Source organism: Pyrus communis, chromosome 3, assembly GCF_041283825.1.
Source record: "Pyrus communis isolate YQ-2024b chromosome 3, ASM4128382v1, whole genome shotgun sequence".
NCBI classification, from domain to species: domain Eukaryota; kingdom Viridiplantae; phylum Streptophyta; class Magnoliopsida; order Rosales; family Rosaceae; genus Pyrus; species Pyrus communis.
The window spans coordinates 12,244,639-12,257,584 of record NC_142567.1 but is presented as its reverse complement, the minus strand read 5'-3'; the positions used below and the strand labels follow the sequence as shown (position 1 = coordinate 12,257,584).

Below are 12,946 nucleotides of genomic sequence, written 5' to 3'. Positions count from 1 at the left end.
TGCACATTCACCCCTTTCTCTCCCTATAAAACCATGCAATGCATTCATACACACCATTACCATTCACGCCAGAAATTCATTCCCTCTCTCTAACACAGCCATACTTCACCATTCTTCATATTTTCTGCCCAAAAACACTCCTTGTCTTCCCCTACATCCATCCCTACCCTAAACACATCATTCTACATCATCCATAACCCCCAAAACTCACCAAAACCCCTTGTGCCGCAGCAACTAGAGGAGAAGAGGCCTAAACGTTCATACAATTCAAGTTTGAGTTGTTGGAATTTTTAGGTGTACTTCGTTCTTGATGTTTACTTTGTTATTACTCTCTAAGTTTGTTGTAATCATGAGTGGCTAAACCCCTAATTAGTTAGGGGAAAGTTTGAAGCCATGAACATATTTGAAATATGAATTGATTTCTTCCAATTGTGATTTGTTAAGTTGTGATTGCAATTCAATTATCTGTTTATTAAAAACTTGTTTTTGTATGTTGATTAGGGATGCATACTTAGTCTTCATGCATAAACTCGATGCTAGTTTATAAACGAGTTTCACCTAATCGTCACAAGTTTATAAACATGAGTAGTGAAGGTTGCTAGTCACAACCGCGTTAATTGAATTCTTGGCAAGAGTATCATGCATTCATAGTTACAATTGCCTCGTCAACACTTATAATTTTCATAGAGCATAATGATCTCTCATTGTATCTCTTCTATGCATTCATGTTGAGAACCATTGGAGAATGATTTGAATTGTCGCATGCATCATCCAATTCAATAACATAAGGAAAATTCGAGAGTTAATTAGTGCATCACGGTTAACTTGGGGTGTTGAGCATCGTAGTTAATGAAAAGCAATTGGAGAATCGATTCATATACAAATGTGTCATGTGTGGAGAATGGACCTCTAACTAATCCATCCATTATCTTGTTTTCAAGGAATTCGTTTTACAATCTGCCTAGTTTATTTACTTGTTTTGTTATTTCAATTTTCGTCAAATCAAAACCCCCCTTTACTTTCTTGTTCTTTAGTGTTTAGAATCTGTTTAGTTTACGTTTTAAAGTGTTTTGAATCAAGCCATAATTCTAAATTCGTCCAAAATTGGGTTTCAGGTCAGAAACTGCCTAGTTAGTGTTGTTAGGCAGTTTTGAGTCTTTTGAACTTGTTTTGAGTCCTTTGAGTCTTTGTGAACGTTTTTAACTTTGTTTTTATGTTTTTGAGTCAATTTAGAGGTTTTAGCAAGCCCTCCTAATCCTCGGTCTAGAACGATCCCTACTTGCATCCTTACTACAATTTGACAACAAGAGGGTTAATTTGTGTGCTTAACTATTTTCGCATCAGTAGTCATGCCACAGTGACTCGAGAACTCTAGTCAACACCACATTATTCATGAACATAAATATAATTAAGGCATCCCCTTATAATAAGCTTACATGAGCATCCCGTAGGATTATTTTATACTTTCCCAACCATGAGGCATTTCTTATGAACCTTAATTTAATTATGACAATCACATAAAGAATTCATTACTGGATGTATATATAGAGACTAAATAAATATATGTATATATCAAAGAAAAAACCTACTCACATTTCATGTCGTCGAGTCGAACCCGCCTCGTAGTATCGAGAGTCCTTGCGATGCGTTTTACCCAGAAACGAAACCATTTATATAAATACGCAACGTACGGAGAACTATTTTAAAACAATCGAATTTCAAAAAACGAAGGGCGGATTTGGATCCAGCACGTCGAGAAACCTAATGAGGGACCTCAGGTTCCTCCATGCGCTGCCACAAGTGGCTGTAAAGGCAGCCACACGCCGCACTCGCTGACTGCCCTCACAAGTCCACACGTGCCCATGTGCCTGCGAGTACAAATGTATTAAGCCCAGGTTTGGCCTGATTTCTGAGCCAACTTCTAGAGTTAATATCTAGATCAAATCACCACCAAAATCGATGATACAATAACCAATTTGAAGCTAGAAATGTAGGGAATCAGTTTATACCCATTGAGGGACCAATCGTGGTCAGTGTTGGCCAGGAATTTGGTCTGAAAGTGGTCGGATGGTCACAGTTTCCATTTCCCAGAAATCTAGAAAAATCTTCTCCCCCGTCTAATCCGCACTAACCTTTCCCCAAATCACATTCAAAGGTTAAAAAAATGGTACCAGATGACGTTTAAAAGGAAAATCAGAAGGACTTCAAGACTTACCATGGTGGTGCAATGCTTCTGTGCACATAGAGTGGAGAGAGTGTTCGTGTGGAAAGACGACAAGGTGAAGGACGAGATGGTGTGGTCTGGCTTGCTAGAATGGTCATTGTCGTGAATGGCTAACAGTGGTGTTGTCTACTGCAACTTCTTGTTTCACTGAGAGAGAAGAGAGTTGTTAAGAAGAGAGGTCAAGAAAGAGATGAGAGGGAATGTGAGAGAACAGATGAAAGAGTGACAAAGTGATATGGTTACCTGAGGACTCGCCGAAGTACGCAACAAACAACAATGGGGCTCTTTGCCTTGCGTTGCACAGAGAGCATAGAGAGAGAGTTTGAAGATAAGAGGTGATGGGTGAAAGAATATGAAATAGAGGTCCGAAAGAAAGATGAGGGGTGAGAAAGAGAGAATCATGGTAGTCGACGATGGTCCATGATTAATCCTCATGGTCGTGCTCGCCGTTCCGGCCAGAGTAGTGCAGTGTGACTTCTGTGTTTGTACAAAGAGAGATGAATACTAGCTGAGAGGAAGAGAGAGTGTGAAGAGAGAGAGAGACGTGACCAATGAATGAACAGTCCGGAAAATGGGGGGCACGGAAGAAAGAGAGAGACGTGACCAATGAATGAACATCGTAACTCTAATTTTGATTCCGCTTATGCTTACGCATTCGTATCATTGCATACTACGCAAATACACCAAAAGAACAAGTCATAAATCTCTCTAAAAAATGGTTAATGAAAGTCAAAATCCTTGCTTCTAGGGGCATTTTCATCAATTCACACTTTTAAAATTTATAAAATCGTAGAATTAGGAACAGGTTGTCACATGCGATAGGTGAGAGGTTTCATATGGAAAAATTAGAGGCCGATGGCATCATGGGGGCGAGCATGAATCACAAGTGTCGAGGTCTAGGCCGTCGTCGTGGAATCTTGAAAAGTGAGACGGTGGAAGATGGTTAGGGAGGCTCCAGGAATCTCAATGGGTATCTAAAGAAATCTGACAAAGTGTTTCGACCGGAAAAATTGATCGCCATCATTGAGATCGATGGTGGTGGACAAATTCTAGCATCACCACTCTCCTACAATCACTGAGATTTGGTGATGAGTGCGGCTACGGGCACAGTCCTCGATTCCGTTGAGGTGCAAAAGGCTAGAGGAAGAAGACGTCCAAAATGACGTCGTTCTGTGCTGGGGCCATAAGCTATATAGCTCAACTGGGCTTGGCTCAGCCGTGGGTTGCAAACCATGGTTTAGACACAGGCCAACGCGAGCTTAGTGCTCAAGCACTGGGCTCTCATAAATCAAGCCCAAATCTGAAACATATATATATATATATATATATATATATATATGTTTTCAGGCCCTAGTCGAGTTCTAGGGTTTTCTTCTTTCTTTTTGCTTTCTTTATTCACACATATTTAATTCACATAATAAAACTATTATGGATATAATGCATAAACAATTTATGTAGAATCTAAAATTTGTAAATCATAAAGTTGGGTCATGCATTATGGTGAAGGTTCATGCAATGAAGGTTGAAAAAATATTGCGATAAACACCGTTGTTTTAGAAGAACCTGGATTGCGTGATGAATATTGTGAACGAGTTTGTAAAAATTCTTTCTTCAATTTCGGCTTTCATCTTCAAGCTGGATTGCGTGATGAATATTGTGAATAGGTTTGTGGAAATTCTTTCTTCAATTTCGGCTTTCATCTTCAAACTTGTATCACATTCAACATAAGAAAAGAAAATAAATTGAATCAATAAAAGTATACGAATTCAATAAAATCAAAATTTAATCAATTAAAAATAATTGAAACGTAATACTCCCATGATTGAACATGAATAAAGTCTTTTTAGCACAGTGTGAAGAGCGTGCAAATAACGTGTTGTGGCCTATATTTAAATGAGGGATGCGGCCTAGATAGAAAGATAGTGGAGAATAGGCTTGAGGAATTATGTATTAATTCCCCAGTCCTTGTGCCTTTATTTATAGTAATAAGGAGGAGAGAAACTTGTTCTCCAAGTAATACAAAGTCTATTAGGAAAGATCTTCTAAATTCCAAAGGATTATTAATCTATCTCTACTTAGGATTTACACAATCACAATATTGATAAGAACATATGTCACAACAATATATATATATATATATATATATATATTATTTTATACATTAAACTCAAATGTTAGACTTCATCTTTATATGATTTGGGCATAACTTTTTCTGTTTGCTTAGATCATGTACATTAGCTCATCGAAGATTCATTGTTATCTTGTTATCTTGGAGGAGCTGATTTTCCTCGAGATCATATTTGCATTTCTACATTTCTAAAGTGACAAGGATAACCTATAGCCTTCATTAGTTAGAAGCCAAATCTGCAAGGGAGAGAATCTTTGTTAGGTACTTAGCTACCACATAGAGAATAGGATATATTCTTAAGTGATTAAGCTTGATTGTACTTATTTGACAGCTTTTTACTATATCTTGTTCTTAGGTGTGGTCTGCTGAATGACCCCCAATTTTCCAAGTGGAGATTTCTAGTAATCAATCTTGTTACATATCTAGTTCTTGTTTTTTACTCACTTTGTGTTTACATACAATTTGGATATATTGCTTGAGTGAGAAGTTTCAAGTGTAAAGTGTATTATTCATTACTGCGAGGAATCAAATCTTGCTTATTGTAAACTGTTGGCCTTTAATGAATCCGAGCAAGATCTATCCTCCCATTCATTTGCATCATCTGTTTGCAGTGTTGGTTTTTAGCTTTAAAGAGTAAGAGGCTTAAAACCTATTTTTATCTGCCTCGAAATTTTTGCATCAGTAACTACTCCCTGTGTTAGGATGCCAAGTGGCATCATCACAATGTGCCAAATGCACTGTCAAGATGACAGAATATTAATAGATAAGGTTGGTTTGTTAGAAGTTGTTAGAAGGTAGCTTATGGAGTGAGCTAGGAAAGTTACTATATAAGGAATGAGTTATAATAATTAGACAGTTATATTGTAATGTTGATTGGTTAATGCACGATATTACTATACAATTGTGAAGATGTAGAAAAGGTTTCTAATATTGGTATCAGCCAATCCAGGATTCTTCTCGATCCTTCGATGTTGTATGACTCGCCAAGTTTCCCGGAAAGCTATGGAATCCAGAGTTTCTAATCTGGAAACCATGATCGCCGATCTCAAAATTGAGTTCAAGAACAGTCAATAGATGATTCTGAAGCAGCTACAATCATTGGCGGCCAAGGGCAACGATGGTTCTTGCGGCGAGTCCTATGAAGCTATGCCGATGAATTTGAACCTGCAGGATGGAGTAAACCCTACTTTTGGCCCCAATTATGGTCGTCAGGATTATGGTCAGAATCCTACCTAGCAAGTGCAATCTCCGTTCTTGAAGATGGACTTCCTAAGATTCATGGAGGGTGATGACCCCTTGGGATGGGTTTATAAAACCGAGCACTACTTTAAATTCTTCAATATTGAAGACTCAAAGAAAGTAAAAATGGCGTCTTTCCACATAGAGGGTGAAGCTGTCCAATGGTTCCAGTGGGCAAAATGTCTCACAAATTACTCAACTTGGGAAGATTTCATGAAGATCCCTTGTCAAAAATTCGGACCCTCTGAGTTTGAAGATTTTGCAAAGAATTTGGTTAAGTTAAAGCAGACAGGAACTCTTCGAGATTATATCTTGGATTTTTGTCGACTATCCAATCGCACAAAAGATATAAGTCTTACTCTTCTCAAATCTTGTTTCATTGGTGGGTTAAAAGCAAAATTGAGGTATGATGTGAAGCTTCTTAAACCTAAAGATGTTCTTGAAGCTTCTGCATTTGCCCAACAAATTGATGCTAATCTCTCAGATTTAAAGGTAAAATCTTGGCACAAATCACCAACAATTCAACCTAGTTTTCAATCACTAGTCTTGGAAAATGCCACTAACCAAGCAGTGGTTGATAATTTTCCTAAGTTTAACAATGTTTGAAGGTTAACGCCTAAAGAAGTAGACCACTGTAGGAAAAATAGGTTATGTTTTCACTACAAAGAGAAATATGTAAGGGGTCACTCTTGTGAGGATAAGCAATAACTGCTTATTGATGTTCAAGATGTTCAAAATCCTGAGATTGCAGAAGTAGAAAATGAAGATTGGAAAATGAAGAACTAGAAATTACTGCATGTGCTTTATTCGACACTCTTGCACCTTCTACAATTAATACCGTGAAAGTTTCTGGATTTATCAAGAACTGTCCTATTACAATTCTTATTGATTCAGGCAACTCTCATAATTTTGTTGATATTGGTTTAGTTAAGAGATTGACTAGACACATTTTTAATATAAAGATTGCAGAATGGCTATAAAAGATACCTTGGCTCAAACCATTGTTAAAATTCAGGATTTCAGTTGCACTACATATGTTTATGTAGATCCTTTAAAGCGTTGTGAAGTGGTATTGGGAGTTCAATGGCTTCGAACCCTTGGACCAATTCTATGGGACTTTGACAAGCTCTATATGCAATTTTCAAAGGGTTCGCAGACCTTATGTATTATTAGTCAAGGGTCCTCTCTCACTCAAATTGAAGATATATCAGCTTTTCAAATGCAAAAGCTTCTACTGCAAGAAAGTATAGTAAGAGTAGTTCTTTACCTTATGGAAACTGATTTTTCCTAATTGCATTATGTGGAAAATTCTATGGTGGATCAACACTCTGAGCATCTCACTGAGCTTCAACAGCACGAATTACATTTCTTATTGGAAGAATTTGAAGTATTGTTTTCAAATCCTAGCACTTTACATCCAAATAGAGTTCATGATCACATAAAACCCTTAATTGAAGGCAGCAAACCTCCAAATAGTAGACTTATAGATATGGCCATGTGCAGAAAACTAAGATTGAGAAATACGTTCAAGAATTATTGAAAGCGTGTTTCATAAGAGTTAGTAATAGCACTTACTCATCTCCAATCATTTTAGTTAGAAAAAGGAGGGCACTTGGAGGATATGCATGGATTATAAAGGTCTTAATTGGATCACTATCAAGGATAAATTCCCAATTCCTCTTATTGATGAGCTTTTGGATGAATTGTTTGGTGCTCATTATTTTTCTAAATTTGATTTGAGAGCTGGTTACCATTAAATAAAGATGCACCTTAATGATATAGAGAAGACAACTTTTTAGAACACATGATGGCCACTATGAATTTTCGATTATGCCATTTGGTTTAACCAATGCACCTGCTGCATTTCAATGTTTTATGAATGAAATATGTATGCCCTATCTCATGAAGTGTACATAAGTATAGTTTTATGATATATTGGTGTATAGTTCAACTTGGGAATCTCATATACAGCACTTGAGAATAGTGTTTGAAATTTTGCAAAATCACAGTTTGTTTGTTAAGAATTCTAATTGTGCATTTGGAACATATAAGGTGGAATACTTAGGTCATATTGTATCCAAGGAAGGTATGGCTGCAGATTCTACAAAATTAAACTCATATACCCAATTCTGTTAAAACGTTGATAGGGTTTTTAGATTTAACTGGATAACACAAAAAGTTCATTCCCCATTTTGGAAAAATCATTGGTCCATTAACAACCTTAACCAAGAAAGACAATTTTAAATGGGATGATGAAGCTACAAGGGCATTTCATACTCTTTAAAGACGTCATGTTGTCAACTCAAGTCTTCACTTTATCAGATTTTTGCAAACCTTTCATTATTGAGAGTGATGCTTCTGGGCAAGGTATAGGTGCAGTATTGCAGCAGGATGGAAAGCTTATTGCTTTCACAAGCAAGGCTAAGTCCTAGGTTTCAAACTTTCTTAACTTATGAAAGAGAGATGTTGGCTATCATTCATGCAATTCACAAGTGGCATTCTTATTTGGTGGGCAGCATTCACTTCATAATTCAAACTGATCATCATAGTTTGCATTAATTTTTTTTACAAGGAATGGCTTATACTTAATTCCAACAGAAATGGGTGACCAACCTCATGGGATTCGATTATGAAATTCAATATAGACAAGGGTGTGACAACCAATTGCTGATGTTTTATCCAGAAGTCCATTAGTTACTAATCTTTCCTTAAATCAGGAATTCAGTCTGGAATGTTCGGCTATATCATATCCTTATTCAACTTAGAGTGATGATCTCAGAAGACATTGAGAAAGATACTTGGTTCATTAAGAAAACTCAGAAGGTGATGGCTACTTCATCTGAGTTAGCACCAATTGGGAATCTCAGGTTTCAGGTTGACAATCGATTTTCGAAGTATTGCAGAAGAAGGCTTGAGGTTTGGGCTTGCAGGCAGTAGCGTTGGCCAACGTTGACACTTTCTGGCAAAGGCTGGTAACCTCGACGAGGATCAAAAGGGAAAGAATGGTGGTTGAGCTATGCGAGGTGACGCAACGGCATATGAGGGACGGGTGTTGCAGAGGGAGAACCTGGTGTTGGGGTTGGAGAGAATGGTGTAAGTGGAGAAGACGATGGCAAGGGTGTTATGGGGGAGGAGAATGGGGGCATGGAATTGGAGAAGAAAGAAGGGAGAAGGGATGGTAGGGGTGCGGGTTGCAGAAGAAAGAATGGAGGGAGAGGGTGTAAGGGACGGGTGGGGTTTTTTTTTTTGTGTTTTTTTTTTTTTTTAATTTTTTAATATTGAAGTGGGCCCATATTGACACGTGGCGCTCATTTATTATCCACATGGGCGCCACGTCATCAGTTAGCAGAAGTTCTAACGGAAAACTTAACGGATGTATGAAACTGTCCCAAAATTAAGACTTGAGGTATGACTGTGGAATAAAAAAAACTTCATATACCAAATGTTGAAAACCACGAAACTTTAGAGTAGTAAACTGAAATTAACCCTAAAATTTTAGAAGAAAAAAAATACAAACAAAGAAGCTTGAAAAGATTGTGCAAGCATTGTCTAGTGTCTTGTCAGCAAGTCAACAAGAAGTCTACTAATGGACAAGAATAGATTATACATTAGTTAAACACGTACAAATTGATTCCTAACCATTAGTTAGCGATGAAATACATTTGACGTACAATTTTCACAAACCAACACACATTGAGTTTTCTTGAGCCACCTCCTCTCCCATTCCCTCCCCTTTTCTTGTCTTTTTTATAGATACTGTACATGATGAACATCCATGAGCACCCAAATTAGTTTCTCTCCCGAAATTATTCTTCCTTAATCTCGTCGGATAATTTAAATTACGCATGGTGATGGCCACTTTCCCCAGTTAATATGTTATCTGCATGCTTGTGTACCACCGCAAATTGATCAAACAAATACATCCTCACGCCGCTTCTTCGGGTTGGCTTCTGGGTTTCCTTTTCTCATCATTGCTACAAATTCATCGTAATTAATTCGACCGTCCTGCAGGACATTATCCAGAAAAAAAATATGTTAATTAGCATCACAGTTAATTTCATATTACTATCTGTATTCAATTAATCAAAACTGATCATGCATGAATTGATCTGGAACTTACATTATCAGCGTCAATTTCAGCAATGATTTCCCTGATATCCCTTCCATCATGCATGCCGTATTCGCGGAGGACTTGCTCTAGTTCTTCCGTCGTGATAAACCTGATAATCAGAATGCATTTTGGCAACATTGTTATAAATAAGATGTTGACGATGATGAGTTATAACCTTACTCACGGCTTATGTAACTGAAATTTAAGAGCATTATGTAAAAGGAACACAAAAACCCATCTATTTGATCTCTGCATACCCGCTGCTGTCTTTATCGAAGTGTTGGAAGGCAGTGTAGAGATGTTCTTCTTTATCCATCCGGTTCAAGTGCATCGTTGCTGTGATGAACTCATCATAGTCTATGGTTCCGTTGCCATCAGCATCAGCCTAATGAAAAGACATTAATTAGAACCAAATGTGCTAGGAATTAACGTAGTTTATAAACCAAATTTACATGCATGTGTATGGCGACTGAACATGCACAGGTAAAGCATAAGTAAAAGCATTTCCGACTGAGAAAAAAAGAGATTTAGAGAGTATAGCAAAAGGAGCAAGCACTCACTGCTTCCATTAATTGTTGAGCTTCAACTTCAGACAGCTTTGTCCCTTGCTTAGCAAGTCCTTGCCTTAGCTCTTCAAGTGTTATTGTTCCACTGTTGTCTGTATCAATGCCCTTGAACATCTCTTTTAGCCCCATGATTTCTTCCTCTGATAAGCATCCCGCAATTACCTATATATAGTATTCATATGCATGTTCATTTCAACAAATTAAGTAACATGCTAAATACACTTCTTCAATTCATCAGAGCTTAAAACATCAAACACAGATACGTAGATGTATATTTTATATTTATGGTGAGTGACCAATAGAGAGATAAGGATGAAAGACATACCCGAAGCGCAACTTTCTTGAACTGGTTCATTGCTTTAAATTGTTTGAGCCGGCTGAGCACAGCATTGTCCAGAGGAACGTCAGGTGCTTCATCATCCTTAATCCATGGATGATCTGTTGAAAACCATATACATTATATATGTAAATGCATGTTAGAAATCATGTTTGGGATGTATATTAATTAAAACTTGTATTATGTAAGTGTATGATTTTATCATTAATGAACTTACTAAGAACTTGGAAGGCTGTCAATCTCTGTTTGGGGTCTGAATTCAACATCCTCCTCACAAGATCTTTCGCTTGAGTTGATATTGAAGGCCATGGGTCGCTTGAAAAGTCTAGGTGGCCTCGTAAGATTGCGTTGAAGATTCCATGTTCCGATTCTGTCAATCAATCAATTATTAATCTATAACTTATAATGAATTCTATCTTGCATACATAATTAGTTTCCATCTCCCGATTAATTGATAGACTGATTGATTAAATTATGTTACCTGCCCAGAAGGGAGGAACTCCACTGAGAAGAATATACAACATGACTCCAACACTCCAAATATCGACTTCTGGCCCATATCTCCTCTTCAACACTTCTGGTGCAATGTAATATGCACTGCCCACAATATCCTTGAATACTTCTCCTGCACTTATCATCACATAGAGCATTAATTTTTATATTTGTCGATTGGAATCCGATGAACAAAGTACAAAATTTAAAACATTCCTTTTCCATATATCTCGTAGTTAATCAAAATGATTTAGCGCTCGGTTCAAAAAGCCATTATTTGGCTGATTGAAAAGAACTAACTAGAATTCCGAGCTACCATTAACATTGGAGATGAAATTAGGTTAAATTTACAAACATGATTACTGAGGCTAAAACCAAAGCTTGAAAATATGTATGTGGTTTAATTGTTACATAAATGAAATGAAACGAAGAGACAAGATTATCCTTAATTACATACCTTGTTTGTAAAAGACGGATAGACCAAAATCTGTAGCCTTGAGCGGAGAGTTTTCATCTTTATTGAGCAAAAGGAAATTCTCAGGCTTTAGATCTCTGTGAATAACGCCCATGGTATGACACGTGTGCACGATCTGAACTATAGTCCTTAACAAGGCAGCGGCAGCGCGCTCCGTGTAATGTCCTTTTGAGATGATCCTGTCGAAAAGCTCACCTCCGGCGCACAACTCCATGACCAAATGAACGGACTGCTTGTCCTCATAAGCTCCCTTGAGTTCCACAATGTTTTGCTGCCCCGTCAAATGATGCATGATTTGTACCTCCCTCCTCACATCCTCAATATCCTCCTTGTTCACCAGCTTCCGCTTGGCAATTGTCTTGCAGGCGAACTGCTCTCCCGTGGCCTTGTGCGTGCACAAGTGGGTAACACCGAACTGGCCCCGCCCCAGCTCCTTGCCGATGTTGTACGTGGTACGGACGTCCTCCATGGGGCGGCCTAGGACGGGTCCAATAGGGCCCGGCTTGGCGACCTTTCCAGGGTGAGTTGGGGAGGCGGAAGGTTTATTGGGGTGAGTAGCGTGGCTGGAGGGGTTGGGGGCGGAATTGGCAGCGCTAGGGTTATTGTCCGTGGCATTGTTGTTGTCTCCCTTATTGTTGTCATTGGGGGCATCCTCGGTGTTGCGTTGAGAGCAACAGTTGCCCATGGCGGAAGAAAGAGAGAGAGAGAGAGGTAGGGATGTTGGGCGTGGCCAAGAGAGGCAATGTTGGATTAATTTTTGGGGCTGAAGAAAGGGTAGGGGTGGAGAAAGACAATTAGGAAAAGAAAGAGAAAGAGAAAGAGAGAGAAAGGTGGCAAAGGAAACAAGGGTTACAGGTTGGACTGACGAGGGTAATGCAGAGTACTGATGACGAGGGATTGTAGGAGTTTGGTAGTTTGGTAGGTTTGGAAGCTTGGAAAGGGGTTTGAAACGGTCTTAGGCGCGTCTCCTATGTGGGAGCCTCTCATTTTTGTATATTTGCCATATTTTCCCGGGAAACGGTAACAATCTGTTAGGCTTCCCTCTCTACGTGAACACAACTCTTCATCACAACCTACATTTTGTATACATATATTTCCGCATTCATAATGCAACATTGTTAATTAATAGTTAAATTATTGTTACAACTGTTCTAGAAATTTAATATTATTTTATATTATCAACTTTTAGGTAATTCCCAGTTTACTACCATGAAATTTCTTGATTTTCAATATTTCATACATCAAGTTTTTTCATCTTAATATGATACGTAAATGTGATAATTCTGGGACACTTTCATACATCTTTAAGCTTTCTGTTAAAACTGTCATTAACTTGTCACGTGGCGCCGATGTGGACAATGATGGGGCGTCACG

At 38.1% G+C, this 12,946-nt stretch overlaps 1 protein-coding gene across 1 annotated transcript; it reads right to left on the bottom strand.

Moving 5' to 3' along the window:
* Positions 1-9,136: 9,136 nt before the first annotated feature.
* On the bottom strand, positions 9,137-12,357 carry LOC137715508 (calcium-dependent protein kinase 17). Its single transcript, XM_068454857.2, has 8 exons — positions 11,555-12,357; positions 11,087-11,230; positions 10,823-10,975; positions 10,594-10,706; positions 10,263-10,430; positions 9,960-10,087; positions 9,712-9,811; positions 9,137-9,596 (listed from the first exon to the last, which is right to left on the bottom strand). The coding sequence occupies exons 1-8, from the start codon at positions 12,255-12,257 to the stop codon at positions 9,501-9,503; spliced, it is 1,605 nt and encodes a 534-aa protein (XP_068310958.2). The 5' UTR covers positions 12,258-12,357; the 3' UTR covers positions 9,137-9,500.
* Between the last annotated feature and the right edge of the window lie 589 nt (positions 12,358-12,946).

Coding starts and splice junctions, on each gene's coding strand:
- LOC137715508 (XM_068454857.2), bottom strand. CDS start 12,257: ATGGGCAACTGTTGCTCTCAACGCAACACCGAGGATGCCCCCAATGAC. Junction 11,231..11,554: donor ATCCGTCTTTTACAAACAAG/GTATGTAATTAA, acceptor TGATAAGTGCAG/GAGAAGTATTCAAGGATATT. Junction 10,707..10,822: donor GACAGCCTTCCAAGTTCTTA/GTAAGTTCATTA, acceptor GGTTTTCAACAG/ATCATCCATGGATTAAGGAT.